Source organism: Fukomys damarensis, unplaced genomic scaffold (genome assembly GCF_012274545.1).
Source record: "Fukomys damarensis isolate Sample0158 unplaced genomic scaffold, DMR_v1.0_HiC HiC_scaffold_35, whole genome shotgun sequence".
Lineage (NCBI taxonomy): Eukaryota > Metazoa > Chordata > Mammalia > Rodentia > Bathyergidae > Fukomys > Fukomys damarensis.
In genome coordinates this window covers 14,386,294-14,413,947 of record NW_022900947.1, presented here as the reverse complement: position 1 = coordinate 14,413,947, position 27,654 = coordinate 14,386,294, and the positions used below count along the sequence as shown (strand labels likewise).

At 39.7% G+C, this 27,654-nt stretch overlaps 1 protein-coding gene across 3 annotated transcripts in view; it reads left to right on the top strand.

Moving 5' to 3' along the window:
• Positions 1-27,654, top strand: part of Kcnip4 (potassium voltage-gated channel interacting protein 4) — a 499,970-nt gene that overhangs the window by 465,519 nt on the left and 6,797 nt on the right. For all 3 annotated transcript variants that reach the window (XM_010610433.3, XM_010610432.3, XM_033758817.1), the window contains 2 exons: positions 8,093-8,162; positions 14,501-14,571. In XM_010610433.3, the coding sequence (XP_010608735.1) occupies positions 8,093-8,162; positions 14,501-14,571 (141 nt within the window). The remainder of the gene's footprint in view (positions 1-8,092; positions 8,163-14,500; positions 14,572-27,654) is intronic.

Genomic DNA, 27,654 nt, shown 5'->3' with positions numbered 1-27,654 from the left:
GTGGGGGATGTCTTCACATATGGGGTGGAGGCAGCATAGCCTGGTCCAGCCTTTCTGGGAGGCAGTGCGACCCTGTGTATGAAAAGGTTTCCATGGCTTACAACCTTTGGTCCTGTGATTCCTTCTGGGACTGGCCATAAGGAAAGAAGCACAGATGCAATCACAGATGGATGCCCTGGAATATTAAATACATCATTGTTCCTATTAATTCTGAAAATACTGAAAGCACTCACATCTACAAAAATACGGCAAGTTCAGCTAAGGTATCACTGTGTAACCATGGAAAATCACAGTATGGAAAATGTTCAGGATATTAAAAATTTCAACTGTAAATTTTAAATAATACTATATTTTGTATTATCCCAATTTTATTTATGCTGCATATTAATATAAGCTGAGATAAATGGCCCAAAATGTCTTATGGTAGCTGGATTATAGGTATTTTTATTTTCTGTATTTTTCCATAGCAAGCATATTTTCAGGGAATAATCATTTGTTAACAACCGGACAAAATATCATTATAAAATATGATATAGAGGCCATAAGGGCTTACACAGACATTCCTCACTTAATAACTGAATTCCATTCCTGTGGCTAGGTCGTTTAATAAATTGATCCCTAAATGGGGAACTATATATAAGAAGTAAATTACAATATTTATAACAAAGAAAAGGTCAAAGGAAATTCCAACTTGAAGACTTTGCTTTTATTTGCATAACTTTTACATCAGTACTGTAATGTATATAATAAAATATAAAATTACAGTACTACACCACACAGTACAATCAGCAAAAATTACAGTACTGTGCTCTAAAAGAAGCCACCATAAGGCCACACTGCTGCTCATGTTTCTAGGCCGTAAGTCCAAATGTATGTTCTAAGTCCCAGTGGTGGGTTGCAAACTCTAAACAGTGCCTTGGTCATGAGTCCAGACAGTTGTTGAACATAGAATATATGTACAAGTTTAGAACAATTTCTTAAAAGATAGGATGGGGTTTTCTTCAGTTCTTCTAAATGTAGGAACTCTCCAAGTTCTTCCTCTTAAGAAAGCCTAATAACCATATTCATACTGAGACAGTATGAATTGTGCTTATTTACTTGAAAATATCAGCTTTTAAAATAAAATGAAGGAAATGGGGACAATTATACTGCTGAATGACTTTTAAATGATCATGTTAAAGTATAAGTGAGTAAGTGTTTTCAGCACACAGAGTCTTAGAGGATCTCTCAGATACTCCACTGGGGAAGATATTCCCAACTATGTACCAAATCTGTATTTTCTTTTTCTGGGACACAAAATGTCCCTTATTGTTTGGTATGAACATTTACAAAGTTTCTAAACAATAAAACAAGACAGGAAATGTGTGCCACTTCAAGATCTGGTCCGTCAATGCCTCTTAGCTCATTCCAGATTACTTTTCTCTTTCTTATTCTTCTTCTCGTAGAGATTTTAGTAGCCACATGTTAAAGATGGTCATGTCTTTATTACCTCCTAACCCTTAATGAGTCTCAGGAGAAAAACTATCACTTGATCTGTATGTATGCCAAAGAATATTAGGCAAGCAAGAAAGCGCTATGTTTGTTTTAGTTCATTATAGATTGGGGGGGGCTATTTGTTACAGAAGCAACACCTAGCCTAACGCAATCAGGTGTTTTTCCTTGCACACTTTGCTATATATCTGGCCTGGACAATTTCATTAACAGTGCAAAACTGGAGAGACCATTTTGTGAAGAGACCACTCCACAGGAGAATGAGAAAAAGATTTAAAGATTCACAGTCTTATCTTGTAGAAATCACTAGAGATTTACCTAGTTTTCTTAATTTTGCCCACCTAAAAGTAAAAAAACAAAACAAAAAAACCCCCCTAGATTCAATAAATACTCAAATAAAAGGTCATCATTCTCTGAGTTGGTATTTCATCATATTTTGCTCTACTTTTGTTCTTTGCTATGGTCTGTACATCAGTCACTCTCTGTTGCTGAGACAATATACCTGACAACCCCACTAAGGGAAGAGAGGTTTATTTTGGCTCATGATTTCAGAGGTTTAAGTCCAATTTAGTTGGCACCAAGGCAGAAACATCACAGCAGAAGAGCCTGGCAGAGGAAATATGCTTACCTGATGGCAGCCAGAAGGAAAGAGAGAAGGGCAAATTCAAAACAAGAGATGTGTGCAGAAAGGTATGTCCCAATGCTACAGCTCCTCCAAATGGCCCAACTTCCTAACAGTATGATGAGCTTAAAATCCATGGATGGACTAATCTATTGATGAATATGGTGTTACTGTGACTGTAACACTCAACTGTTAACTTGTTTGGCTTAGGAACTACCTAGGGCATTAGAAAGCACATTTCTGCATGTATCTAAGTGGGTCCTGGAGGCATGACCTTGAGGTCTATACCTGGATCCTATTTCTTTTCTGGTCCTCTTCCCCTCCTCTGCTTTCAGCTGCCATGAAGTGAGCAATTTGGCTCCCACACACATCTTTCATCATTGTGTTCCAGCTGTGGAGTCAGCCAGGCAATACAACCTGCAACCTCTGAAACCTTGAGCCAAATTAACTTCCTCCTCCTTTAACTTATGAGTGTTGAGTATTTTTCCTTAGCTATGGGAAATCTGACCATACAGAAAATTAGTGGCAGAAAACTGGGGTCATTGCTACAACTATATCTGACCAGGTAGTTCAAACACCTTTGGGACTGGCTTGCCGCAGTTTGAAAAGATTTGGAGGTGAGGATTAGAGAAGACCTAGAAAATTAGAAATAGAGGTTGACCTGTGATTCTGTTGGGATTGCAGAAGACCAAAATGTTGTCAGGAATGTGGAGAATAGAGCTGAGGCTGATGAGGTTTCAGTTGAGAATGAGGACTCTATTGGAAATTGGTCTAGAGTCTTTGTATGTTATGCTCTAGAAAAACATGCCTACATTTTGCTAGTGTCCTGGGACTTTGTGAAAGACTGAATTTAAGAATTGTAGCACAATTAATCTGGCAGAGGAAATTTCAAAGTAGCTCAAAGTTCAGGTTGTGGTATGGGTATTGTTGCTTGCTCTCAGTAGGGTTTATAGTGAGAATTGAGAACAAAAAGAGAGAAGAAAGACTAAAAATCTTAATTTGGGGCCTGAAAGAAAACATGCATAGTGTTGGGCCAAAAGAGATGTAGTTGCTTAAGAGATTAGCACCATTAAATAAGATGCCAAGTACTTTGAACCAGAACAATAAGAAAGAGGCCTTGAGGGTGTTTTGGGAATTGGCAAGATCCCACTGCATTGCAAACTGAAGGGTGCAAAAGTACAAACCCTTCATTTGAAAAAAATAAAAAGCCTTTGGCCTCCTGGTCCATTAAGGCCACCTAAAGAACTGGTTGTCAAGGATTCATTTCAATGTACACAGCTATCTAGGCACTCAGAGACTGCTGTGTCCATGGCCGAAGTGGGGCTCTTTATTGTTGAAGCAGGCAGCAACCTTGGCATCTTTTTCATGATGCTGGTTGTTCAAGATATTCAGAATGTAAGAATTGTGGGGTCAGGGAGGCTTCCGCCCAGATTTCAGGGGGAGGTGTAGGAAGTTAAGCAATATGTCTGTGAGAGGTGAATATGTAAAGTTGTGGGACTGAAGCTGAATGTTCAGTGGAGACCCCAGGAAGTTGGAGATGCCAGGAACATGCAATGTCTTTCAAGGGAAGTCACAGGCAGGGAGTAGAGCCAGCTGAAGGGAGAGGCTGTATATTGCAACAGGCAAAGACATAGGGCAGGATAACGCAAGCCCTCTGTAACTCACATTCCACCATGTGCCAGACATGGAACTACAGGACTTAATATTTGCTCTTCTGGGTTTAATTCTTGCCTTGGGCCTATTCTTTTCTATGCACCTATTCCTCCCTTTTGGAATGAGAATTTTTACCCTGTACCATTGTACTTTGGGTTATGTTACTTGCTTTTGGAATTTTACAAGTTTTCAAATCTAAGTGTTTCCTTTGAGTCTCGGGGGAAACAAAACTTGGACTTTAGAGCAATGATGCATTTGTTGAGACTTTGGGGAAGGAATTATTATATTTCTGATTGTACACAGAATAGTCACATCTTGTTAGGTGGAATTATTAACTTGTTACTCTATTTGACAACTAAGTATAGTTTAAAGAGATGTATTTGGGTGTTAATTTGACAAGAGGTAGAATGTAATGGATAAGCTTAATTGTCAACATAATTGAATTGGGAACTACCTAGGGTATTAGTACAGCACAGTTACGGGTGTCTGGGTAGGTCATGGAGGCATGATTTTGGAGTGTATATCTGACTCTTGTCCTTTGATTCTCTGTCTCTGTTCCGTGCTCTATCTCTGCCTGCTATAAAGTGAGTGGCTTTGTTCCGCAATACCCTTCTGCCGTAATGGTCCTGCCTTGGAGCCAGCCAACCATGGGCTGAAACCACTGAAACCTTGAACCAAATTAAACTTCTCCTTTAAGTTGTGGGTGTCAGGTATTTTGCTCCAGCAAGAAGAAAGGAGATTAATACCCTATGATCAACACACCTTCCATAAACTCCATCTCTGAACACATGAGATAAAGGGAGAGGCAATGTAGATCTAAACCATAAAGTCTGCATTTTTGTGTGTCCCAAAAATTTCTATGTTGAAATCCTAAACCCAAAGTGATGGTATTGGAAATGGAGACCTTGTGAGATCACTGAGAACAAAACCCTTACATAAAAGACCTGAATAAGTGTCCTCTCCCCTCCCAATAGTGTAGGAACATTACAAGGTTCATCCTGTGAGCCACACTGGCAATGGACCCTCAACAAACACCAAATCTTGACTTTACACTCAGCCTCCAGATCAGCAAAACGTAAATTTCTGTTGTTTCTAAGCCTCTCAAAGTAGTTTTTGTTTGTGTTTTTTAATTTATTTTTTGTGAGTTTTGTTTTAACAGAGAAAAGAGAAGTCTTTATTTAGATGCGGATACGAGAGTGTGGTAGACAAATTTTTCAAGAAAGGAATTGAGTAGTTAAGATGAGAGACTGGGCTTATATAAGGATTTGAGGATATGGAAAAAAGGTACAGACAGCAAATGTAATTACCCAAAGAATGGCTTTTCCTAGATTATTTAGCACATTAGAGATCTTCCAGGAGCACTTGAACTTGTTTACAATAATATTTACGGAGGCAATTTTGACAAGACCGTGACCACTTCCTCTGGCTTGCAGAAGGAATTTGGCTTTAGACAAGATGATAAGGAGGTCTATATATATATATATATATCATTTAGAGACAATGAGTATGCATCAGGACTCACTCAGGAGGAATATAGGGACATTACATATACAGGTTTGTTATGATAGCCTGTCAAGAGACAGGGATGCCTTTAACTGGAGTTCTTTTCTTGCCAGGTAGCTTTAAGCAGCATCTTTTTTCTTCTATTGTGTAGAGCTTCATTTATTGGTGCACTTCCAGCTTGTAGAATATTTCCTGAAATAAGTGGGAGATATTGTGTATTCGCTATAAATAAAAGTTAATGTAATGAGTGTGAGAGGATTAAAGACAAGTTTACTTGGTAAGGTCTACCACTCCGAGACTTGAGTAGTGTTTATTTGGCAGAAAACTGATTTCTCCTGATAATAGATTTGCTATAAAACAAAGCACATATGAGATACTCAATGTCTAAATATCATTTCACATGATAGGCTTTATCTGTAAACACTTCTCCAGACCAAAGGTAACTGACAAATTTATTAAATGTAGCCCTCCCTCACTTCCCACCCTCACGTGTGTCATTGTAATTAATTTAACTTGAGGCAGTTTTCTAGCTCTGACCTTGCACAAATGTACCACCTGATGGCACAGAGCCAAGCACTTCCTCTTCCCTTATAATCCCAAGCAGATGGCTCAGTGTTAAATAGCCAATAAATCACGATTTCCATTTGTAAGGGGGTCCACCTATAAAATGTTTATTTGCTCTTACAATTGGTCTGTTGTGACCAATCGTTGTTAAATCAAAACTTTTTCATGATTAGCTCTATCATATATGTATATATATATATATATATATATATATATATATATATTGGCCAGGGTTCTCTCCAGAGAAAGCATATATTTATGAGAGAGAGAGGGAGTTGAGGCACTGGCTTGCACACTGTGGAGTTGGCACACTGTGAAGTTTGGCTGGTGTAGAATCAGATGGAGGACGTCAGTGGCAGCCAGTCAGGAGTGAGATGCAGTTAAAATTCAAAGCAATCTGCTTGTTAAGGAGCGATTATCCCATGTCAGAGACGGCCTGAAGGTGGTCTGATGCAGAATTCCTTCTTGCTCAAAGAATTCAGTCTTTGCTCTGTTGCAGTTTTCAGTGGGTTAAATGAGTTCCACCCACATTTTAGAGGAGAATTTGCTTCACTCAAAGTTCACCAATTTAAAGGTGAGCCTCAAGTATAAAGGACTTTGCAGAAATATCCAGAATAATGTGTCAGTAAACACTTGTACCCTGAGGCCCGGGAAAGTTAGCATATAAAATAACCATCACAGTTTGCTTGCTTGCTCTTTGGCTCGCTTGTGTTCCACTGTCCTTGCTACAGTCCTCTTAGGTCTTCGGAATGATCATTTTTTCCAGAGGGATCATCTATTACACCATCCTGTAGTGACCTGGAAAGCCCACGGTCACCTTTCTGCTCCAGCCTCTCCCAGTCTTGCTAAGTATCTAGGTGCTTTACTGCTCAGCTCCTCTAATTCTTTATTACTCAGCTGCCTCTGTGAATGAAGTATTTTGGCTCAGTCACAGGTTTAAGTCAAATGGGAGAAAAATAATGACGACTCCTATAAACCCAAATGCACTTTGAAATTATCAATTAAAGCTGTTTATATATCAAAGGTCCCGCCTGTAAAAATGAACGGATGGAAAAAAGTTCCTCATGTGTTGCACATAACAGGTGAGTATTGGGCTCGTTGAAATAAAGGAAGATCAAATTAAGAAAACAATGTTATCATTCAGAGAGGTAGTTTTCATTTGTCTAGCATTCATTCTTCAGTGACTCCATCCATGGGACAAGGTGGGAAGTCATTAAGTTCAGGTCAGACTTATTCCTTTGCAAATTCTTCGGAAAACCAAACCTTGAAAAATTCTTCAGGTTCTATCTCATCGAGGTCGTTTATTATAAGAGCATGTCATTGTATACCTGTTACGAAGAACCTGTTAGCAGGAATTTCTAACTATTTCTGATTAAAGTTTCCTGATCAACAGTCTTAGTTACTTTTCTCCTTGCTGGGAAAACATCCAACAGCACAAGCTAAAGGTTTATTTTGGCCCACAGTTTATAGAGGTTTCAGTCCACAATCGGCTGGCTCCAAGGCAGGGTGGCGTGGCAGGAGAAATAGTCTGTGGCAGGGCAGACAGGAGATGGTGAACCTGCCTTCTTTCTGTCGCTTTATATTCCATCCAAGCTACAAGCCTGTTGATTGGTACCACCCACATCCAAGGTAGGGCTTCCCTCTTCAGTAAATTCATTCAGCAACACAGAACTATGGTAATCCATTAGGGGACTAATCCAGACATCATACACCTTTAAACCATATTTACACTATCTGTATCCAGCCACTCGTGAAAAGCTCCACATATAAGCACATGAGGCTTTGGGGACATCTAGTTACAACCCACAACAGCCACCTTCAGCCTTAATGGAGTACTGAACTGCAGATTGTGTGAGTCCAGAAAATTGCAACAAAACAGAGAGACAAGATTCTGCAAACACTACATGATAAGCTTCTTGTAATACCCTAAAAATAGGAAAAACAATGCAATTTCTTCAAAACTCATTGATCACAAACATGCATGTTCTTAAAAGCCATAATGTTTTTTTTTAATATGTCAGACTGGATTTGAAGCTCATATATAAAGATATTTTCATCTTCAATTTTGCTGTTTTAAAAAATTCTGTGAGAAATGGAACAAAGAGAACTTTACAGTGTGCTTTTATTGTCTTCATAATAATGGTTGGATGGTTAACTTTCTTGTAGCTTTTGCATGGCAGGCAGTTCTGTTTCAAAATGTGCAGAAACATGAGTTTTAGGAACCATTTGCTCATGTCGCCTCTCTGCCGCTTTCTCTAGGAATGTCCCAGTGGTGTTGTCAATGAAGAGACCTTCAAAGAGATTTACTCCCAGTTCTTCCCACAGGGAGGTAAGTACAAATGTGGGCTTGTTAACATGTTCCTGGAATTAGAGTTACGCCTGCAATCTTGAGTTTGGTTAATTTTTCATGGCATGACTCTACATTTTTAATCTTTATGCAAAGAAATTAATACATAGCATGCAAGCATGTAGAATTTTCAGTGTGTCATAAAAGTGAGCAACTTACAAATTATCAGATGTCCAAGAGCTTATTTTTCAGTCTAATACAAGTATGACTGTGTGTCTGGTGCTCTCCAGGGCACGTTGTTTTCTGAATTTTACAGGGGCCCCCATAAAGTTTCAAGACTTTTTTCACTTTCGTCATTTGAGTCTCCCAACTCCCAAAATTAGGGCATATATAATTATCCCCAGTTTGCAGATGTGGAATCTGGGGCTTAGAGAAGTTAAATGATTTGTTCAGGGTCAGTCACACATCTACTCGGTGGCAGATCTGGGTTATAACCTAGATTTTTCCGCAGCCTTGTCAAATGTACTTTCAGTTATCTCCTCTCCCTTCCAGTAACTCTTTCCTTTGAACTCCCCATCTGAAAAAAACTAACACACTGTAGAAGTTATTTTACTTAGAAATAAAATACACAAATAGCATGACAATGGCATATATGGTTTAGAAATGAATAAAAAGTTGATATTGGATCCTAACTCATCCAACAAATGATAATATCTAATGTGTCACCCAGCCAAATGTGCCTAGCTATGTGTAAAGTGCTGCTAATGGGAGAGAAATAAGAGTAGGTGTGGTCCCTGCCTCTGAGTTCTGTTATTTTATAGTCTAGTACAGCAAAAGGACAATGTTTACACGAAGTGTGTGGAGATGGGATTTAAAATTGTATTATGAGGGCTGGGGATTTGGCTCAGTTCCACCACCTGCCTTGAAAGCGCAAGGGCCTGAGTTCGATCCCCAGCACCAAAAAAAAAAGACTATGAGAGCTTGATGTAGGCATATTTAGACCAACTAGAGGACAGGAAAGCAAAAAGAGGCTACCCAGGTAAATTGAACCCAAGCTGAAATTGATAAGCATTCTGGAGTTTCTAAAGTATGCCTGGCAGGCTTTACCCCATCACAATCCAACAGCCCTAGCTATGACCTTGCCATGTTGTAAACACAGAAGCTAAGGCAAAGAGAGGTCAGCCCATTTCTGAAATATATAGTCTTCCACTGCCTCCTCGTACTTCTCAGAAGGCATTTCACTGCCAAGCCCGATGGCGTCCAGCTTTACAAGTCCCCAGGCCCACTCTAGGCAAATGGACTAGAAGCCAAAGGTTGCGTGCAAAAATGAAGGTGCATGTGGGTGTGTGTTTTGGGTGAAATGTCCTAGAGAATCATGAATTCCATGTGATGAAATGGGAACTTGCATTGCTGAGATGATCTAAAGCCACATATGGGTTGAAATAAGAGCTGTTGTCAGATTTCTGTTTTTGATGAATTTTTCTAATAGCTCTGTGGAGGGCTAATTTAAGGTAGGTAATACTACAGGCAAAAAGACTAATTGGAAGAGTATTACAGAAGCAAAATGATGTGTTCGACCAGGGCACACATAGTATGAATGGAAAAGTTGGGATGGAAGTAGCATTACGGGCATATTTGATAAAATATGGCAGAATTTGACGAGTGATTGAATTTCTGTTGTGACAACTTTCAAAAGTATTTAAAGAGAAATGGACAGATAATGATGAGGTTTGTTACAAATTGCATTTGGGATGCTGTGAGCATTGGAGATCAACAAAAGGCTGATAAAAATCTAACAATGAAAATAAGTCTGAGAAATAGACAGATCTGGGAATTATTAACCCTGACATGCTGGCTAAATCCATGATCTGAGTGAGTCGACTGGGAGAATAAAGATATTAAACATTGTAGCCAAGAATTCCAGGAAGTTAAGTACAGGAAGGTACATTTGAGCTTGATCAGGGCAGCTTTACTGAGGATGGAGTGTGGGTCACAAACAGAATCCAGGTTACAGAACACAGAAGAGCAAATGTGAAGTAAGAAAATAAATATACCAGTAGAAAAGGCTCTGATAGGAAATTTGTCTGCGAAAGGGGAGGGATGAGGAGGAATCCGATTATAGTGCTATGCGGATACCAGGGAAGGAGTTTAAAATGGGAGAGCCTGGAACTTGTTTGCATACAGAAGAGCTTGTGAAGAGAGAGATGTTCAGAATTTGTGAGTAAGGGTAAATAATAAAATGCAGATCTGTAAGAGAAAATGATAAGACATGGCAAAGGAAGGTCATGAATCGGGAGTTGAGGAAGAGGTTTCACTTTGAATTGGGAGGAGAACAATTAGTTTTCCTTTTTAGCTTTGACTTCCGCTCAACATAGGAGGCAGCCATCACTTCTTTCAGTAATTGTGGCCAGAATATACTCCGCTGTTGATCTTGCCATCATTCTTTGAAATTGCTTTTCCCTTAAAAGGTCTGCCATCATCTCTTGGCAAAGCAATTCCATAGTTTCTCAACTGGTCTTTCTGATTCTGACACCTGTTCTCTCAGTGCGGTGTCTTAGTTGCTTTCTTCTTGCTGGGACAAAATGTTCAACATCCACAACTTAAGGATGAAAAGGTGTACTTTGTCTCACAGTTCATGGAGATCAGTCCATAGTGAGTTGTCCAGGGCAGGGCCACATGGCAGCAGATGAGAAGAACGTTACAACTGTAAAAGTTTTGACCACATTCTTCTTGTTGTCGTGTATTACTACATTTGCAGTATGTGCAGTTTATAATCTTGGGGAGTGGGTCCATGAATATAATAGTTTGCTTCTTTTTTTTAATTCCCTTCCCCTTCCTGCTCAGTGAGCACAGTTTTTAAAGACAGTTGAAATAAGAACAGCTTCTGTACCTGAAAGAATAAAAACAGTGAATATGTGTCGAGTATTCAATAGATGCTGACAATAATTCTAAACAATTTGCATATATATGGAAATTAATTTAAATCACATAATGGCTGTATGATATACATATTGGTATTGTTATAATTTTGTAGATAGGGAAACTGAGTCACAGAGCTGTTAAACAGCTTGCTCAAAGTCATGCAGTTAATCTTTGGTAAAAATACAATTCAAATTCAGGCAGTTTAATTTCACTTCCTTTTTTAAAATTAATTTTATTGGTACATTTTGCATATATAATATAATGACATTCATCCCTGGAAATTTGTACCTTTGCATAATCTATTTTGACTCTTTTTTTCCCCCATTCCCCTGTCCTCCCTTCAACCCCCCCACCCCTCCCTATCTAGAAAGACTTTGTTTCCATTTTCAGTTTCTCATATTAATTCCGTTACCTTCTTTCCCTTCCCCTACCCCTCCCATTTCCCCTTCCCCTTCACACCTTTTCTTCCTATTTCACATTATCTATTATACCTTTTAGTCCTTATTGAACTTTCAGTTTCTCACACCATTGCTACCGACCGTAGGGCAGCATACACGGGATTTCACGAGGAGATACAGGTTCTCTGAAAGGTGGGAGCAGGTTCGGCGATGACAGTCAGACAAAAGCACTCAACACCGAGGTGAAGTTTGCCAATGCTGCTGCAATTTTATTTCTAACTCCAGGTGTTTATATACTAGTTTCAAGGGCACATCACAAGAGTGATTCCAGTCACAGGCAGGCATAAGATAGACAATAGTACTGTAAAAATTAAGACCACAAGGTCAAGGTAAGACCACACCTATATACCATCACAAAAGCTAAGACCATTAAGTCAAGGTAAGACCACACCTATATACCATCACAAAAGCTAAGACCATTGAGTCAAGGTAAGACCACACCTATACGCAGTCAGAAGGGGAAGTTTGTAAGACAAAGGACTGGCTTTAGCATGTCACCTTCAGGTTCACCTTCAGGACTTCACAGTCCGGGGCTCAGGGTCAGCACTTTGGCCGCCCATCCTCTTGTGCCTCAATATCTCCACATCTCTAGGAACATCTAATTGTTCCTAACCTTTCTTGGGCCCAGAATACAATTCTACAGATAATGAACAAATAGTAATAAAGACAAAATAGAACAGAATTATAGATGAACCCAATGTCCCCAAACTGCAGGCAGAGAGGCCAGCTATTCTCTTCACGGCTGACTTTGCATGCGGTGTGTGCCAAGGACCTCCAGGAGGCTTAACCCCGTGGGGACGATACCTCTGGTCTGGTTTCTGCCAGGTGACCGGCATTGTCACGCAGACTCTACTGGCGTGGTCGTGGCACACCATCACTACCTCATCAACAAAAGTTAATAGTGCATGATAAATCTAGGCTAAAGAACTGGCATAACTTCTAGGAGAACTGCCAGGTCCACTGAGAAGAACAAGAATTCTTCAGGTCTACACTGACAGAAGTTAATGCCACAAGTTGAGCTTTAAAGCTACAGAAACCTCATTTGAGAAGAAAAGTCATTATCACACACCTATGTTACCTTGTTTTTAAGTTTTAAGAAATTACAGTCATTTGCTCAAGGCTATTATTCATGGTGAGTTCTGCTAGCTAAGGAAAGACTTTTACATTGACTGTACAAACAGGGTAACAAGAGACCTGCTTAATGAAGCTCATTACAAAATATGTAAACTTTCTCTTTTTTTTCTCCCCTGAAAATAAATTTTAACATGCCACCTATCAGCTCGCATCCCCACGGAATACTAAATACTTTAATAACTTTGTGAAAATATACTGTTGAGAGCAAAACAACTTTGCAAATGAAAATAGCCTGCCAGTTCATTACTCTGTGGTAGAACTTCCCACCAATAGCACTAAGCCAATTCTAATGAAACCCCTGATTCTACAACCCAAAATGATTTCTTCCTGCAATCTATGGATACTAGGTGGCTCTACAGCCTAGGCACAATGGTTTTACATAGTATCTAGACTCGATTTTCATGCTTCGTTATTTCATTGAAAACAAATGTTAGAAATTAATATTTGAAAATAAGTGTTTCTGCGTAATACATTTAGAGGTGATAGCTGCGAGAAGACATGACCATCACTTTGAGAAACTGACTGTTCAGTCTACCTCATGAAATGTGTGGTCTTCAATGGTGTTAACCACCAGTGTGAAACATTCAGGAAAAATAACCCTTAAGTAGATTATGAGCGCAGAGAGGAGTTTGGATTTCTTTGACAGGAAGTGAAAAATTTTAAAGTAAATAATTTTAGAGTTGATACTGCTACCTTTGACTGGGCAAGAGGAAAGACCAAAGACACTGGGATGTCTGTACCCTCTTGTATTTGGGAAAGGCAGTTCTCTACTCCTCTGATTTAGTTTCTTGACAGCATGTTAAAAGCAATTCATAAAGTAAAAGGGGAATGGAGCATATGTTAAATCCCAGTAAAAATAAAAGCAAAAAGTCATAAAATAGAAATAGATCGGATTTTAAACAGAAGATATAAGGCTGGAGCCAATGAACTGAAAGGTTACAATTTTTCAAAATAAAAAAAGCTTAAGACAAAAGGATAAAACCCATGAGATGGAACATTTAAAATAATCATGTAAATTTGATCAAGGGTCAAACAAAAGCACTTAAAAATGAAAGCTGGTCATGAAGAAAAGAAAACAAAAAATTATACTTTCAAAATGAAATTGCAGAGCTCTGCTCAAAGATTAGGAAGCAAAGGAGAAACAGGATAAGAAGGAGGAAGAAAAAGGAGAAGCAAACAGAGGAGAATTGGAGAACTTTCCTTACTTAACTTCACCCAGAGCCTTGCGTCCGCCTGGAGCTGGAGAAGGTAGCGCCCCCTGTGGTGTGGCCTGCAGCTGCAACACAGCTAGGAATCCAGAGGACTAGTTCCCCCTCCAACGTCCAAGTTCCCTCTGTCCGCATCCACTAGCAACCAGCCCAGCTGAGAGCTAACCTCAGTGCATTCGTGGCTCACATCTACTTCTGTCTGTATGAATGTGCACGTTTGTGAACCTCCCAGAGCCCCAGTATACTCTTCTGAGCTGTAAAAATGATGCAAGTACTATTAATAGCAACTCATCTCCGTCTCATTATTTGTATTCTTATTACTTTATTTCTGGAGACCCTCTGCCAAGCGTTAAGCAATTTCCAGACGTCTCACTTCATCCTTACACTCACCCGTGGGGCATAATTTGGCCCTGTGTTGTTATCCTTACCCGAGATTCAAAGATGCCCAGGTGCCTGTACCCAGTGGCCTCTGTGTGTGATTCCTAAGGATCTCAAGTTGTAGTCTTCTACCAAGAGACGCTGGGAAGCTGACAAGAAAGCATAAACTAAAGAGGGTGGATTAATTTTCCTCCAGAAAGGCAGGTTTAGACCCGCCTTCCGAGTCTCAAGTAGGCTATCAGTGCACTGACTTAATGATCTTCCCTTTTCAACATTTCAGACTCTACCACGTACGCACATTTCCTGTTCAATGCATTCGATACAGACCACAATGGAGCTGTGAGTTTTGAGGTAAGTTCTGGGCTCTTTTTATACCATTTGGCTTAAGACACTCTGAAAGAGATTTTAGTCCGTTAGTGGGAAAATCAGCTTTGGTAATTTGATCCTCTTTAAGCAGAGGGGAAAAGCCCAAGAACACTTTCTTTTGCTCATTGGGGTTCCAAGAAGCTGCTCTTATCTCAAAAGAAGTACAAATTACAACCTACTTGGCTTATTGTCTACTTGGTGTATTTTTTACTCTGTTCAGATGAGGATTTCCTCACCTATATGAGAACAGTCTTAGAAGGCAAATGATTTAACTAACACCAGAAATACAGAGCTAGTATCTTCAAAGCCCTGCTGTGGAGACCCTGGAAAGTTGATGGGGAGAGTCAAGAAATTAAACACAGAAATATTCGATATTCACCAGCCTGACACATGTATAAGGAAATGTCTTCTAAAACCAAAAACTTGGATCTTTAGAGGAAGCATGCAAATTTGTTCATGAATATGAGCTTCTAATGAAATGAAATTTGTCCTGGGTAGTCACATAACCTATTTATATAAAATAATGCATATTCAGTATATACTTATACGTGTGTGCGCGTGTGTGTGTGTGTGTGTGTGTGTGTGTGTGTGTATTGGGAAGCCCTTCATATGGCTCCTATGGTACCTAGCAGGTCGCAAGTAGTAATATATTTAAATCTACGTGTTAGGAGAATAAGCCAAACACTAACTGTGAGAAGCTGTGAAGACTGGTGCTTTCTATTTTGTTAACACCATGGATATAGTGTGCATCTCACTTATTTGCTTATAGCTAATGGCTGCGCTTCATTTCTGGGTGGTAGTTTTATCCATTATTTTACTTTGTAACTGTTTTCCAGTGGGTGGGTGGATGGGTGGATGGGATGGAATGCAAATGAGGCATCTTGAGAGATACATTTTTGAAGGATGCAGCTTTTACATGGGCAAAGATTTCAGTTCTGGAATAGGACCAGCAAAGAGAAAGTACTGGTAGCAAAAAGGCCTGCTCATGGGATTAGATGAACTAAGCCTGAAGGAAACAGCAGAAGCTCATGAAAAGCATAAAGGCCAGGGTGGAAATAGAGGGACATGAGGCAGAAGACCAGCAGAACATATCAGGCCTAGAAAGCAAGAGTTAGGATTTGCAAAGCATCTGGAAGACTCATCACTGATGCAAGAGCCAGGTGGGAAGGTTGAGGAAGGAGGCAGAGACCAGAACCTGACATTTCTTAGGAGGTTGGACTGTCTTGGGGAGATGAAGATGCTAAGGAAATTTCAGCAGGCTTGATCATATATTTGAGCTGTGTTCCTGAAAACATGGAGTCATTTAGCCACTGTTCTAAGACCCCAGACAGGAATTGATTAATGCTGAACTGTGGTAAAGGCCTTGAAGACAAATGCAAAATGTCTGTAACATGAGCTTGGTAGAATTATAAAAGAAGTCCGTCATGTTTAGGAGGGGACACGTTAGTTTGGTCAGCTCTGGGTACAAGGGCTGCATGAAGTCACAGCAAATAAAGAAACATGGAATCTCTTGAGATGTCATTAGGTCACTGGTCCCGGGTGCAGAATTTCCAGGCACAGCAAAGTGCCTCTTCCTCTGCCCTCAGGCACAGGGAATGGTGGGATAGAGATCTCCTGGGCTGGGAATCCCAAAATGTCATCTTGGATAACACAGCCAAGTTATTATTGAATAGACACAGGCAGAGGCGGGCAGTGGCTAAGGAGGTCTGAGCCAAGAAGTTGGGACAGGGTGGATGGGTTTACCCTAGACAGGAAAGCCACACTCAGCGGGGACAGAGAGGACGTGGCAAGGATGCCTTCAGTGCAGTCTCCTTACTCTTTCTCCCATGGTGCCAGCCTAGACCACCCTAAAACATCCCGTTAGTATTTGCTGTACTTTACCCACAAGATTAATTCCAGCACAGCCTCGATTTAGGTGGAATATGGAAGTCAAAATTCTACTTCACCTAATTAAAAAACAAAAACACTTTGAGCTAATTGCAGAAGATGAGCAAGGCCAAAACTACTAGTGATTTCATTACTTGAAATAACTTATGAACCAGAAATATATCATCAGTTTCCCATAGTACCTTATATTCAATTTGCATATAAATTTAGTCTGATGTTAATAATGTAGAATTATGAGTAACACTGCTTTTATAATATTTATGTAAAATACCAGTAATTATGATGAATGTTGATTGTAATCTGGGAAATTAGTTGAAATGGTTATATATAAGTGTATGTTCATACAATGCCTTTCCTTTTAAAAGCAAACTAATGGCTAAAGTAATAAATGTTGAGTCAAAATCAAATTTAAAACTAGGCTATTGAAGTTATTTTTCTAAATCAATCAGCTACGTAGAAAGTTTCTAAAAAACAGAAATGCTTAGGTAAAGAATGTATTTTGAGTAGCACCAGCATACTGGGAGGTAGAGCAGACTGACCACCCTGTTTAAGATAAAGGGAAATGGAAAATTTCTATTTACTTTGCTTAAACCTGGAGGGCAGAATGAATGAGTCTGGAAGGGCCCTGGGTTTGAATATAGTTGGCTTTAATCTTCATTTTGCCACCAAGTGGCTGTGAGACCCTGGAGTTGAGTATTAAAATCCTCTGGACCTCCATCTTGATATCACCTAATAAAAGCAGCAAGAAAAGTAACCTCCCAAGATAGAGTAAGAGTGAAATAGGAATAGGGTCAATAAAGGACTTGGCTCTGTACCTCACACCAAGTATGGGCTCAATATTTGTCAGATGTCAACCATAAGAGCTATTGACTGGGGGAATTACTAACAAAGATAATAATGACATTGGTCACTACACTACACAGGGATCTTCTGCCTTTGAAAATATTCAAGCAAAAGCTAAAAGATTACTCTATGATGCTATGAGTGAGTGCTACATCTAATTATAATAAGCACTTACCCTATGAAATGCTTAAAATGTAACGGTAAAAATAGTTATATAGAGATACTTTTTATTTACCACTTCTTATATTATGTGTTATGTTGAGTCATTTAATACTAGTCTTTCTGGGTACTATTATTATCTCGTTTTTAGCAAATAAGAAAAGGGAATCATAGAGCTACCTGCTGTGCTCACACAGTTAGAAAGTGACAGACCAAGGATTCAAACCCAGGTCGTCTTGTCCCAGGTTGCAGTGAGGTACGTATAGGTCCCCACCCCTACCTGCATCCCCTCAGCCCCGCCAATCTGAGATTTTTTCTTTCAATCTTCCATATTTTAGAGCTGTATATATATAGCTCTTTATATATAATATATATATTTATTTATATATAATATAAATATATATATATATATATGTATGTATGTATATGTATATATTTAACTAATGTCACCAGCAGGGCCTATGGCACTGTTCAATTAAATGTGTAATATTTTTGAACTAAAATGTGATGAGCGTGGTAGAACCTTCTACGGATCAGTAGTGCACAGGTGCTCCTCTTCCTGCTCGCACGACTGGACCATATTTCCAGCCTCTCGTGGCATTAGTTAGGGCCACACGGAGGTTCTAATAATGGAATACGGGTGGAGGTAACATTTCCTTCCTCTCTCTTGCCATCTGTAGCGATTGTGAGGTCGCATATTCCAGACAACCTTAGAGCAAAGTGTAAGAAGCCAGGACCACCCCCGCTCCAAATCTGGCCCTCTCCATTTGTATTTTACTTTCTGTGAGTGATAAGTAAAGTTCCACTGTACCATGCCACTAAGACTTGTGGATATTGACATACTGTTAATATCTCTGACTGATGCAATAAAGAGATGCTAGAGAGATAGATGATTTTAAATAAGTTCATGTGAGTTAAGCTTAAGTTTTGGCACCAAAATGAGTTTTAGCACTAAAATTCAACACCTCCCTCTCTTGTCCCAATAAATTAAGTTCACAACTTTTTCATGAATCACAGCTAAAAAGTGAAGGACTTGTATTACTGGTAACAAGTTGCAGATAAGGAAACCCAAAACTTAGAGTGTTTGCTCTATCCACAGTCATTTAGTTAAGTAAATTGGAACCAGGGTTGAACTCAGCTTTACCAGTCTCTAAAACCTATGGTCTTAGCCCAGCATGGTGCCGGTACACCCTATCATCCAACACCCTGGGAGACTGAGGAAGGAAGGTCACCATGTGAGCACAGCCTGGTTAATTCAGTGAATTATCAAGACTCTATCTCATAATCAAAAACAAAAAGAGCTGGAGATGTACCTCAGTGCAAGGACCCTGGATTCAGTCCTCACTACTAGAAAACAAACAGCAACAACAATGATAAACTGCAGTCTTAATAAGAGGTCTGTAAACTTCACCATAAAGAGCCAGGGCCAAATAGTGGGTAGTTTGGCTTTTCTGACCATACACCCTATTACATCTATTCAATTCTGCCATGACCACAGAAAATCCCTAAATAAATGAGTATTATTCTGTTCCAAAAAGAGCCTTATTTACAAAAACAGATGGGGAGTCAAATATAGCCCCTGGGCCATAGTTTTCCAATTTCATTCTTAACGATCCATCACTATAGGACTCCCTCCTACTGACAGACAGCCCGAGTCATGTGACTTACAAGGTGGCATTATTCTATGATTTGAGCGCTGAGTATTATCACCATTTAGTAATCCACCCTGTCCACAAAAATAACTGATTACTGACACTCATGCTGGCTGCATCGTAACAGGGATCACTGTCAGGTTGAGGCACAGCACTAGGATCTCCCAAATGACAATTACTGATATTCTTGAGGCCAAATTAAACTGTATTTGTGTGATGACAGCTGAACTTTCCTAGTCCACAGCTGCAAATAAATGTCGTTCGAGGACAACAGAGTTCACATGGAAGAAATACAAGCCACGCTTCCTGACATCGGGCAGTGGAGACATTTCCAACTCCTAAACTGAAAGCTTCGACCCACCACGTTTATAGAAAAAAGTTTAATTACGGAAATATCACGTAGGATTTATGGGAAAACTTTCTATGATGAATTACTTTGTCAAATTAAATTGCTGTTTTCTTTTGCAATGTCAAGAGAAATTATCTTAGGCAATGCCTCTAGTCAGTATAAAATTCATCTAATTCGTTAATTCTTAAGTTTTTTTCTTCCCAGATTCCCAGTGCACACACGCTTAACTTCTCCTTCTCATACACATAAGTCTTATTCATGTTTTGTGACTCTTCTAGGGAGCTTTGCTCTCATTGGAAGCAAACCGAAAGGTAGCCTCAGACGTTGTTTCAATTCATTCATTCATTTGACCAGTACGGTCAAGCACGGCTCTCTGCCAAACACTCTTCCAGGTACTGGGAGTATAGCACTGCACGAAAGCGATAATGATGTTTGTCCCAGTGAAGTTTGCCTTCTCCCATTTCCACGACTGGTTCCTGTAGGCTTCTGCTGTTCCTGTTCTGAGGTTTCCTTAACCTGGCCCTGTCTGTGAATTTCTGTGGAGTCCTGAGGGCTGGAGCTCTGCTGTGTGTACTCTAGCTAAATCGGATGGGTATTTTGTAACCCAGTCACTCTGGCCCATCCCTCCCTTCCCTATAATCTCATCATGGCAGGTCCAGCTCCCCTTCCTTGCTTGCTCTTGCTTTTGGGACTGTACAGCCCCCAAGACCATGTCCTTTAGATTGCCCATTGCACAGTCAGAGGAATAGCAGATCATTACAAAACAAGAGGAAAAAAAAAAAAAACCTGCGTAGGTGGCTGGTCTGAACTACAGTCTCTTCTTTTTAAAATAAACATTGTATTTTAGACCAATTCTACCTTAACAAGGAAATTGTAAGCGTATAGAACACAAAAGTCCAGTTTCCCATCTTCACATATAGATTAAAAACATACTAGTTAGAGTTAATGAACTAATATGGATACCTTATATATTAACTAAAGTGTATCCTTTGTTCAGATTTCCCTAGCATTTTCATAATGTCTTTTTTCAGATCCAGGATCCCATTCAAGACTCATGCCATTCAGTCTCGCCCACATTTCATTTAGGGCCCTTCTCTACTGAGGGACACTTGCTCAGATGTTACTTGATTCTGAAGCCCTTGATAGTATTGATCAGGTATTTTGTAGGATGATCCTCAGTTGAAATTCTCTGATGTTTTTCTCATGATAAACTAAGGCTATGTGTTGTGGGGAGCGAGACCACGGAGATGAAGTCTGTTTTATTGTATACAGCACCAGCACCGTCTATCAAAATGGTCTACAAGCACTGATGTTGACCTTCACCACCTGGCTGAAGTTGTATTTGTCAAGGTTTCCCACTCCAGTTCTTTCATTTTCCCTTTTTTCCATTCCATGTTCTTTCGGATGAAGTTATGCCCAAGCCACACTTACACACCGGGATTCTTTCCTCATAAAGAATTAGAGTATCTAATCATTTCGCGTCAACCCTTCTCCCCCATTTGCTAACTTACTCAGTCATTTCTTTCCATCAGTCTGGACTCACAGTTGTCTGCTTTATCCTTATAATAATTCTGTGTGATCTTATTTATTCTGTTGCTCATATTTTTTTAGTTTCGGCTTCAGGATCTCTCTCAATTCCCCTGTCCCTTTGAAATACCTCCATCAAGGCTCTTATATTAAGTATGAATCGAAAGAGTTCAGAAAATTGTCTGGCACTTAGAAAATGCTGCGTCATTGTTGGTAAAAGATGTTAATGATACTGGTTAACATCTGGTCAGACTCAGTGACACCTCTCTCTCTCTCTCTCTCTCTCTCTCTCTCGTACAGTGTTCCTAGACATGCAGCTATGATAATTCTTTTTTAACTGATCTTATCTTTCTGAATCTCTTGTAGATGTCCATATATTCACATGCTGTCTCTCCTTTTTTAAAGGCTATTTTCTAATTTATTTATGCAATCATTTAATGGCAAGAATTAATTCCTACCTAGGTGCAGTGTTACATGCCTATAATGCCAGCACTTGAAGGCTGAGGAAGATTGTAAGTTTGAGTCCCACCTAGGTAACTGAGCAATATCTGTCTCAAAAAACTAAAAAAGGCTGAGGATAGAGCTCAGTGTGAAGGCACTGGGCTCAGTCCCTAGAATCACAAAATAATAATAATGCTTGACACCTCCAAGTATTCTACAATTGCTATTAGTATTTGGATTATAATTATTGAGAGTCGCTATTTTGCATTACCTTACATTTATGTCCAATATAACCAGAAAAGAAGGCAGAGCAGGTTACCATTTCCTGCTATTCTTTACAGTCACTGCCCATGGCTTTGATTTAGAAGTATGAGTTCAGTTTTGAGCTCTGCTGCCCCCTGGCTTTATGCATTTGCTGTCACTTATTTTTTTCTGAGCCTCTATCCATAGATATATTCTCTACGGCTATTTGAGATGTGTGACATGAAATAACACATGGGAACTGCCTAACACAAGCCTTGCCTATATTAACAAGCTGTAGTCTTTCTTTCTGGTTTTGCTTTGTTCTGTTTTATTTTGTTTTGTAGTCCTGAGGAATGAACGCACATAGCCTTTGCACGGAGTTACATCAAACTCAGCCCTTTTGTTTATTTATATATTTTCCATCCTAAGACAAGGTCTCACCAAGTTGCCCAGCCTGGGCTCAAATTTGCCATCCTCCTGCTGAGAGTCCCAGAATACTGGGAGTATAGGTGTGTGCCACTATGCCTGGCTTCATTATTACTATCAAAGTTTGGTGTCCCAGGGGACCTTCCCCACTAATCCCACTTATTTCCAAAGAAAACAATTCAAAATGACGACGGAGGAAAATGTTCATCTATAATAAAAACATCACATATAATAGCATCATCTTTCATAATAATTTGCGTATTTAATAGGAAATAATAGTGAAATAATTTATGATATGCCCATATAACCAAATAATGTTTCAAATTTCTAATTTCACCCATTAACAGGTACTGAAATTAGAGTTTAGTGACTATATCTTAAAAAACAAATAAAAGACAAATAGAAAGGGAATGTTAAGCGTGTATTAGTCACCTTTCTGTTGCTAAGATAAACTATCTGACATACACAACCCGAAGGAGAAAATGTTCATTTTGGCCCATGGTTTCAGCGGTATCAGTCCGTGGTCAGCTGGCTCCGAGGCAGAATCAGCACAGTGGAAGAATGCTGCTCTCCTCAAGGCAGCAAAGAGCACAGCGGGAATGAAAAGGCCAGAGAGAGAAGGGACGGGGACAGGTACACTAGTGACGGCGAACCTAGAGCGTGCATTCTTCAGCAGGCAAGCAGAGCGCTCTCCACTGGCATGCAAGCCAAGGCGCCCCAGAGGCAGAGTATTGGATAACAGTGCACGCGGGGCATCTGAATGCTCAGAAGGGAATAGCGGCACCGGGCGATGATACCATGAGCAGTCTGGGCACTCCGTCTCGGAAGGATTCACCATCACTAAGTTATACCCTTTGAAGGCACACCCTCAGTGACATACTTTCTCTAACCAGGCCCACCTCCAGACAGCCCATTCTGCTAATTAACTCCTCCATGAATTAATCCATTGACATAATTAGTGTCCAAATGATCAGTTGCCTCTCTAGGCCCCACCTCTGAACGTTGTTGTGTTGGGGACCAAGCCTTCAATATGAGTCTGTGGGGACACTTTACATTTAGACCCTAACAGAGTAACAGCTTTAGTTTTTCATGTAAAACTGTGAGTACATGTGTGCTGGTGTGCAATAATAAATAATGGGTTGCCATTTAGAATCTAACCTTTATTATAGTTTTCAGTTCAAAATGTTCAAAAGTCATGTGATTGTATTCTTAAACTGTATGAAATTATGCCTTTTGGAAAATATGATTGAATGCCACTAATTTTATATCGTCCCACAAAACATGTAATTAAGAAATGTCATAAAGAATTTTCAATGATGTGAAAAGAATGTAATATTAAATGAAATATACTGAATAATATATATGTTCATAAAAATACTATAATTTATATGGCTCTTACTATAAATATATGCTTAGGTATACATGAAATAAGGCAGAAGAAAATGTTTCATATAAAATAAATGGTAGGATATGTGATCACAGTTTTTTCAATATAGTTTTCTGTATGTTTTACAAGATTATTTTATTTTTATATACTTATTAGATACTTATACCTATGAAGAGTTTAAAACTTCATAAATATTTAAATGGCACCAATTAAATCAAAGAATTTCCTTTTAATTTAATGTGGCTGTACTCATCTTTCAAAACACTACATTTCCTAAATAGTCATTAGTTGTGTTTTAATTGGTATAATAAACACCCTTCTGATAAAGTCAGGATATAAATCTTGGTAAGTACATATATTTCTTGTTATTTTTTTAGAAATACTGATATCCATTTTAGGTTCCAAGCAAATGCAAACTTTACATGGTGCCTGAATTGTATCTTTCAAGTATTTTATACTTAACCTGTGGTTGACCTATTCAGGGAGATCATGCTTAAAATTTTTATGGAACTATGCAAGCGCGCATAAAATAAGAAATACAGTGAACACATAAAATGACTTTCTATATTGAATTTGTTACTACTTTCCTGGTTAACTTTTTAAACCTTAATATTTTAAGACACTTAATGTTTTCCCAGATGGTCTTTGTTGAAACTATCTCCAGATTCATCATTCTCAACCATGGTGGTCTGGCAGGTGGGGAGTCAGGAGATTTAATGTTCTTGGCACAGGGACCCACACTAAGATTCTCAATAAGGAAGGCTGAGAAGATGAATAAAGGTAACTGCTGAATAGGCCCTAGTTATTATAAATTGACCGTAGATACATTTTCCTTTCTTTTGCCTTGATAACAAGAGAATGAAAAACTAGAAATCACTACAGATCACCTTCCTCATTTTTGTATATTAATGTACAGATAGAACTGTTATGGCTTGTGCCTAAAATGTCCTCCCAAAGCCTCATGCAGTCATAAGTGGGGCTTTCTCCGGAGGTGGCTGGATCTACTATGTGATACTGGAATTGATTCATGGTGCAGTGCTAGGCTCAAGGGTACTAGGATTAAGGATTCAGGACTTAAGTCGTCTGAATAAGATAAAAAGGGGCAGAAGGATGCTGTTAAGGTCCCTTGTTACTTTTGCTACCTCCTAGCCACACCCATGAACTTTCTCCTGCCACACCACCTGGCCTTGGAGCCAGCCAATCGTGGACTGAAACCTCTACCGTGAGCTTAATAAATCTTTTCCTCTTTAACTTTGGGTGGTGGGTATTTTGTCTCAGCAACAAGAGAAAAGCAATGAAGACAGAATTTGATACCAGAGAAGTGGGATTGTTGCTATGGCAGTACCTGACCATGTGGTTCAGAAGCCTTTGGGATTGGCTTATGGGAAGAGTTTGGAAAGGATTGGAGATGCTGGCTGAAAAATAGAGCTGGAATGCCTCAGGCTGTACTTCATGGGAGATTCTGGTCAGAGCTCAGAAGAGCAGAACGCTGACAGAAATGAGGCTGATAAAGACCAGGTTCCGGAGGTTTCTGCTGGGAAGAACTGCATTGGCTGTGGAACTCCTCACAATGTGTCTTATGCCTTCACAGGAAATTTAGTCTGCATTTTGCTGGTGTCCAGAGACTTTGCCTGAGACTGGGATTAAGAGCAGTTGACTAATCCAGCTGAAAAAATTTCAAGGCAGTCTAACGTCAAGGCAGTGGCATGGATATGTTGGGGGCTTTTTAGCCAGATTTATGCCAAGAATCAAGAGCAAAGAGCCCAGCTAAGTGATTTAGAACATTTTGAATTTGTCCAGAAAGGAAGCTCCAGTAAAGCTGTGGACTGCAAAGATAAAGCAGAGATCTTGATTGCTGAGAAGGAATGAGAGAATAGAAAAGATGGTGTGAGGACATCACAAGAAGCAGCAGGACTCCACCCTTGGCAGTCTCAAAATTGCAAAAGTGAAGGACTTTGAGAAAAGAGCCCTAGAGCACCATGTTCTACAGTGGCAGTGGCTTAGGGCATTTGTTTCTTGGGACTTGGTTCCTAGGCATTATGAACCCTACAGCCGATAGAGAAGGAAGCCTGGCTACTTCTCCAGCTGGCGACACACCTTGGCATCATCTACATAGCGATGGTTTTAGGTGCATTCAGAACACAAGAGTTGTGGGGTCAGGAAGGCTTCCGTCTAGATTTCAGAAGGAGTCCTAGGAGGCCAGGCAGGGTGCCCCTGAGAGGGCAGTGTAAGGAGCTGTGTGAAGCTGAAGGTGCAGTAGGAACACCAGTTTGGAGAAGCCAGGAATATGGATCTTTGGAGAATAACTGCAAGGAGTGAGCAGAGTTGGCCCCAGGGAGGAGCCATGGAAGCCACCACCACTGGAAGTGCCGTAGGGGCAGAGCCAGCTAAGCTCTTTTGACTTCACAACTTGCCACAGGTTGCCAGGGACACTGGAAGTGAAACAGTGGGACTTAATGTTTACCCTGCTGGATTTTGGTCTTGCTTTGTTTGCTTCCTTGCTATCTCCTTGTTTGTAACTTTTGGAACAGAAATGTCTCTCTTGAACCACTGAATGTTGGAAGTGTTTAACTTTCTTTTCATTTGTACAAGGCTCACAGCTAAAGAGTTTGCCTGAAATCTCAGATGAGACTGAACATCATTTTTCATCAATGCCAAAACTTTCAGAATTTCAGCAACTCTTGGAGATGGACTAAAATGCCTTTTGCATAAAGAGATATGCACGAGTCTTTAGGGGGCCAGGGATTGAATATTATAGCTTGTGTTTAGTTGTCCCCCCAAAGCCTCATGCAGTCTTGGGGCTTTTTCACAGGTGGCTGGATTGTGTGTGACACTAGAATAGATTCAAGGTGCGTGCTAAGTTCAAGGGCACTGTGAGTAAGAGTGTGACTTGATACTAGCCTTAAGTAGTCTGGATAAGATTAAAAAGAGGCAGAAAGATGCTGTTAAGGTCCCTTGTTGCTTTTGCTACTTCCTGTCCACCTCCATGAACTGTTTCTCCTGCCACATCTCCGTGCCTTGTAGCCAGATGATAATGAACTGAAACCTCTACAAACTGAGCTAAATAAATCTGTCCTCCTTTAAATTTGGGTGTCAGGTATTTTGTCTCAGCCACCAGAGAAAAGTAATGAAGGCAATAAACATGTAGCGATAATAGTTACTGTGTAAAGTGTTCTTTGAAAATTTTTATTTTGAGCCTTGCCACTTCTTGAGATTTTTGGGCTCTGGGAATGCTGGACACAGATCTGTTTCGTTCCATGCACCACAAAACAATCCATCCCAGAGCGAGCAGGGCTGGCTGCTGTTATCAGCCTGCTGTCCACAGTCTTTTATTACTCTAACGGGGCCCACTCTTAGGATGTAGCCAGCACTTTCACCTTTCCCTCTTAGAGCTAACAAAGTAACCACTTTGTTTTTGTCCATTTAGTGTTATGATTTTCTAATATTCGTGAATAAAATATCAATCACCATGATGATACCTCATTCATAATTTTCTCTTAAATACCAGGCAGTCTGTAACTACTTAAAGAGCTCTATATCACAGAATAATGTCAATAAAGTTATTTCAAAAGAGAAGCAATTACCCAATTTGTGCAGAACAAAAATGGAAATCTTAAACCGGGTATGGTGGTGCATGCCTGTAATCCCTGCACTCGGGAGGCTGAGGCAGGAGGATCCCTGTGAGTTCAAGACCAGCCTGGACTACATAGTGAGTTCCAGGTCAGTCTCAACTACACAGTGAGACCATTTAAAAAAAAAAAAAATGGTGTGGCTTATAAGGTTTTGCTTCATGCTTTTTTCATATTAATAAATATAACAAGAAAGCTGAAAGAACTTGGATACATAAACTACATTAATGCATACACGAGTTTAAAAGACTAGAATTACTTTCAAAATTTATGTTTTGAAAAAAGGTAAATATAAACTGGCATGTTGAGCTATCATTTGAATGAAAGGGGGTCAGAAAGAAATACATTTTGTACTGTATACACACAAGAAGTTTCTTGGAAGTAAATAGAAGAAAGCAATGTCAGTTGTCTGTGGGAAAAGAAACAGGGTGGCAAGAGCCAGGAAGGGGAAAATTTCTCACCAGATATCTTACATAACCTTAAAATTGTGAACTATATGAATGTTACCTATTCAAAAAAATGGTA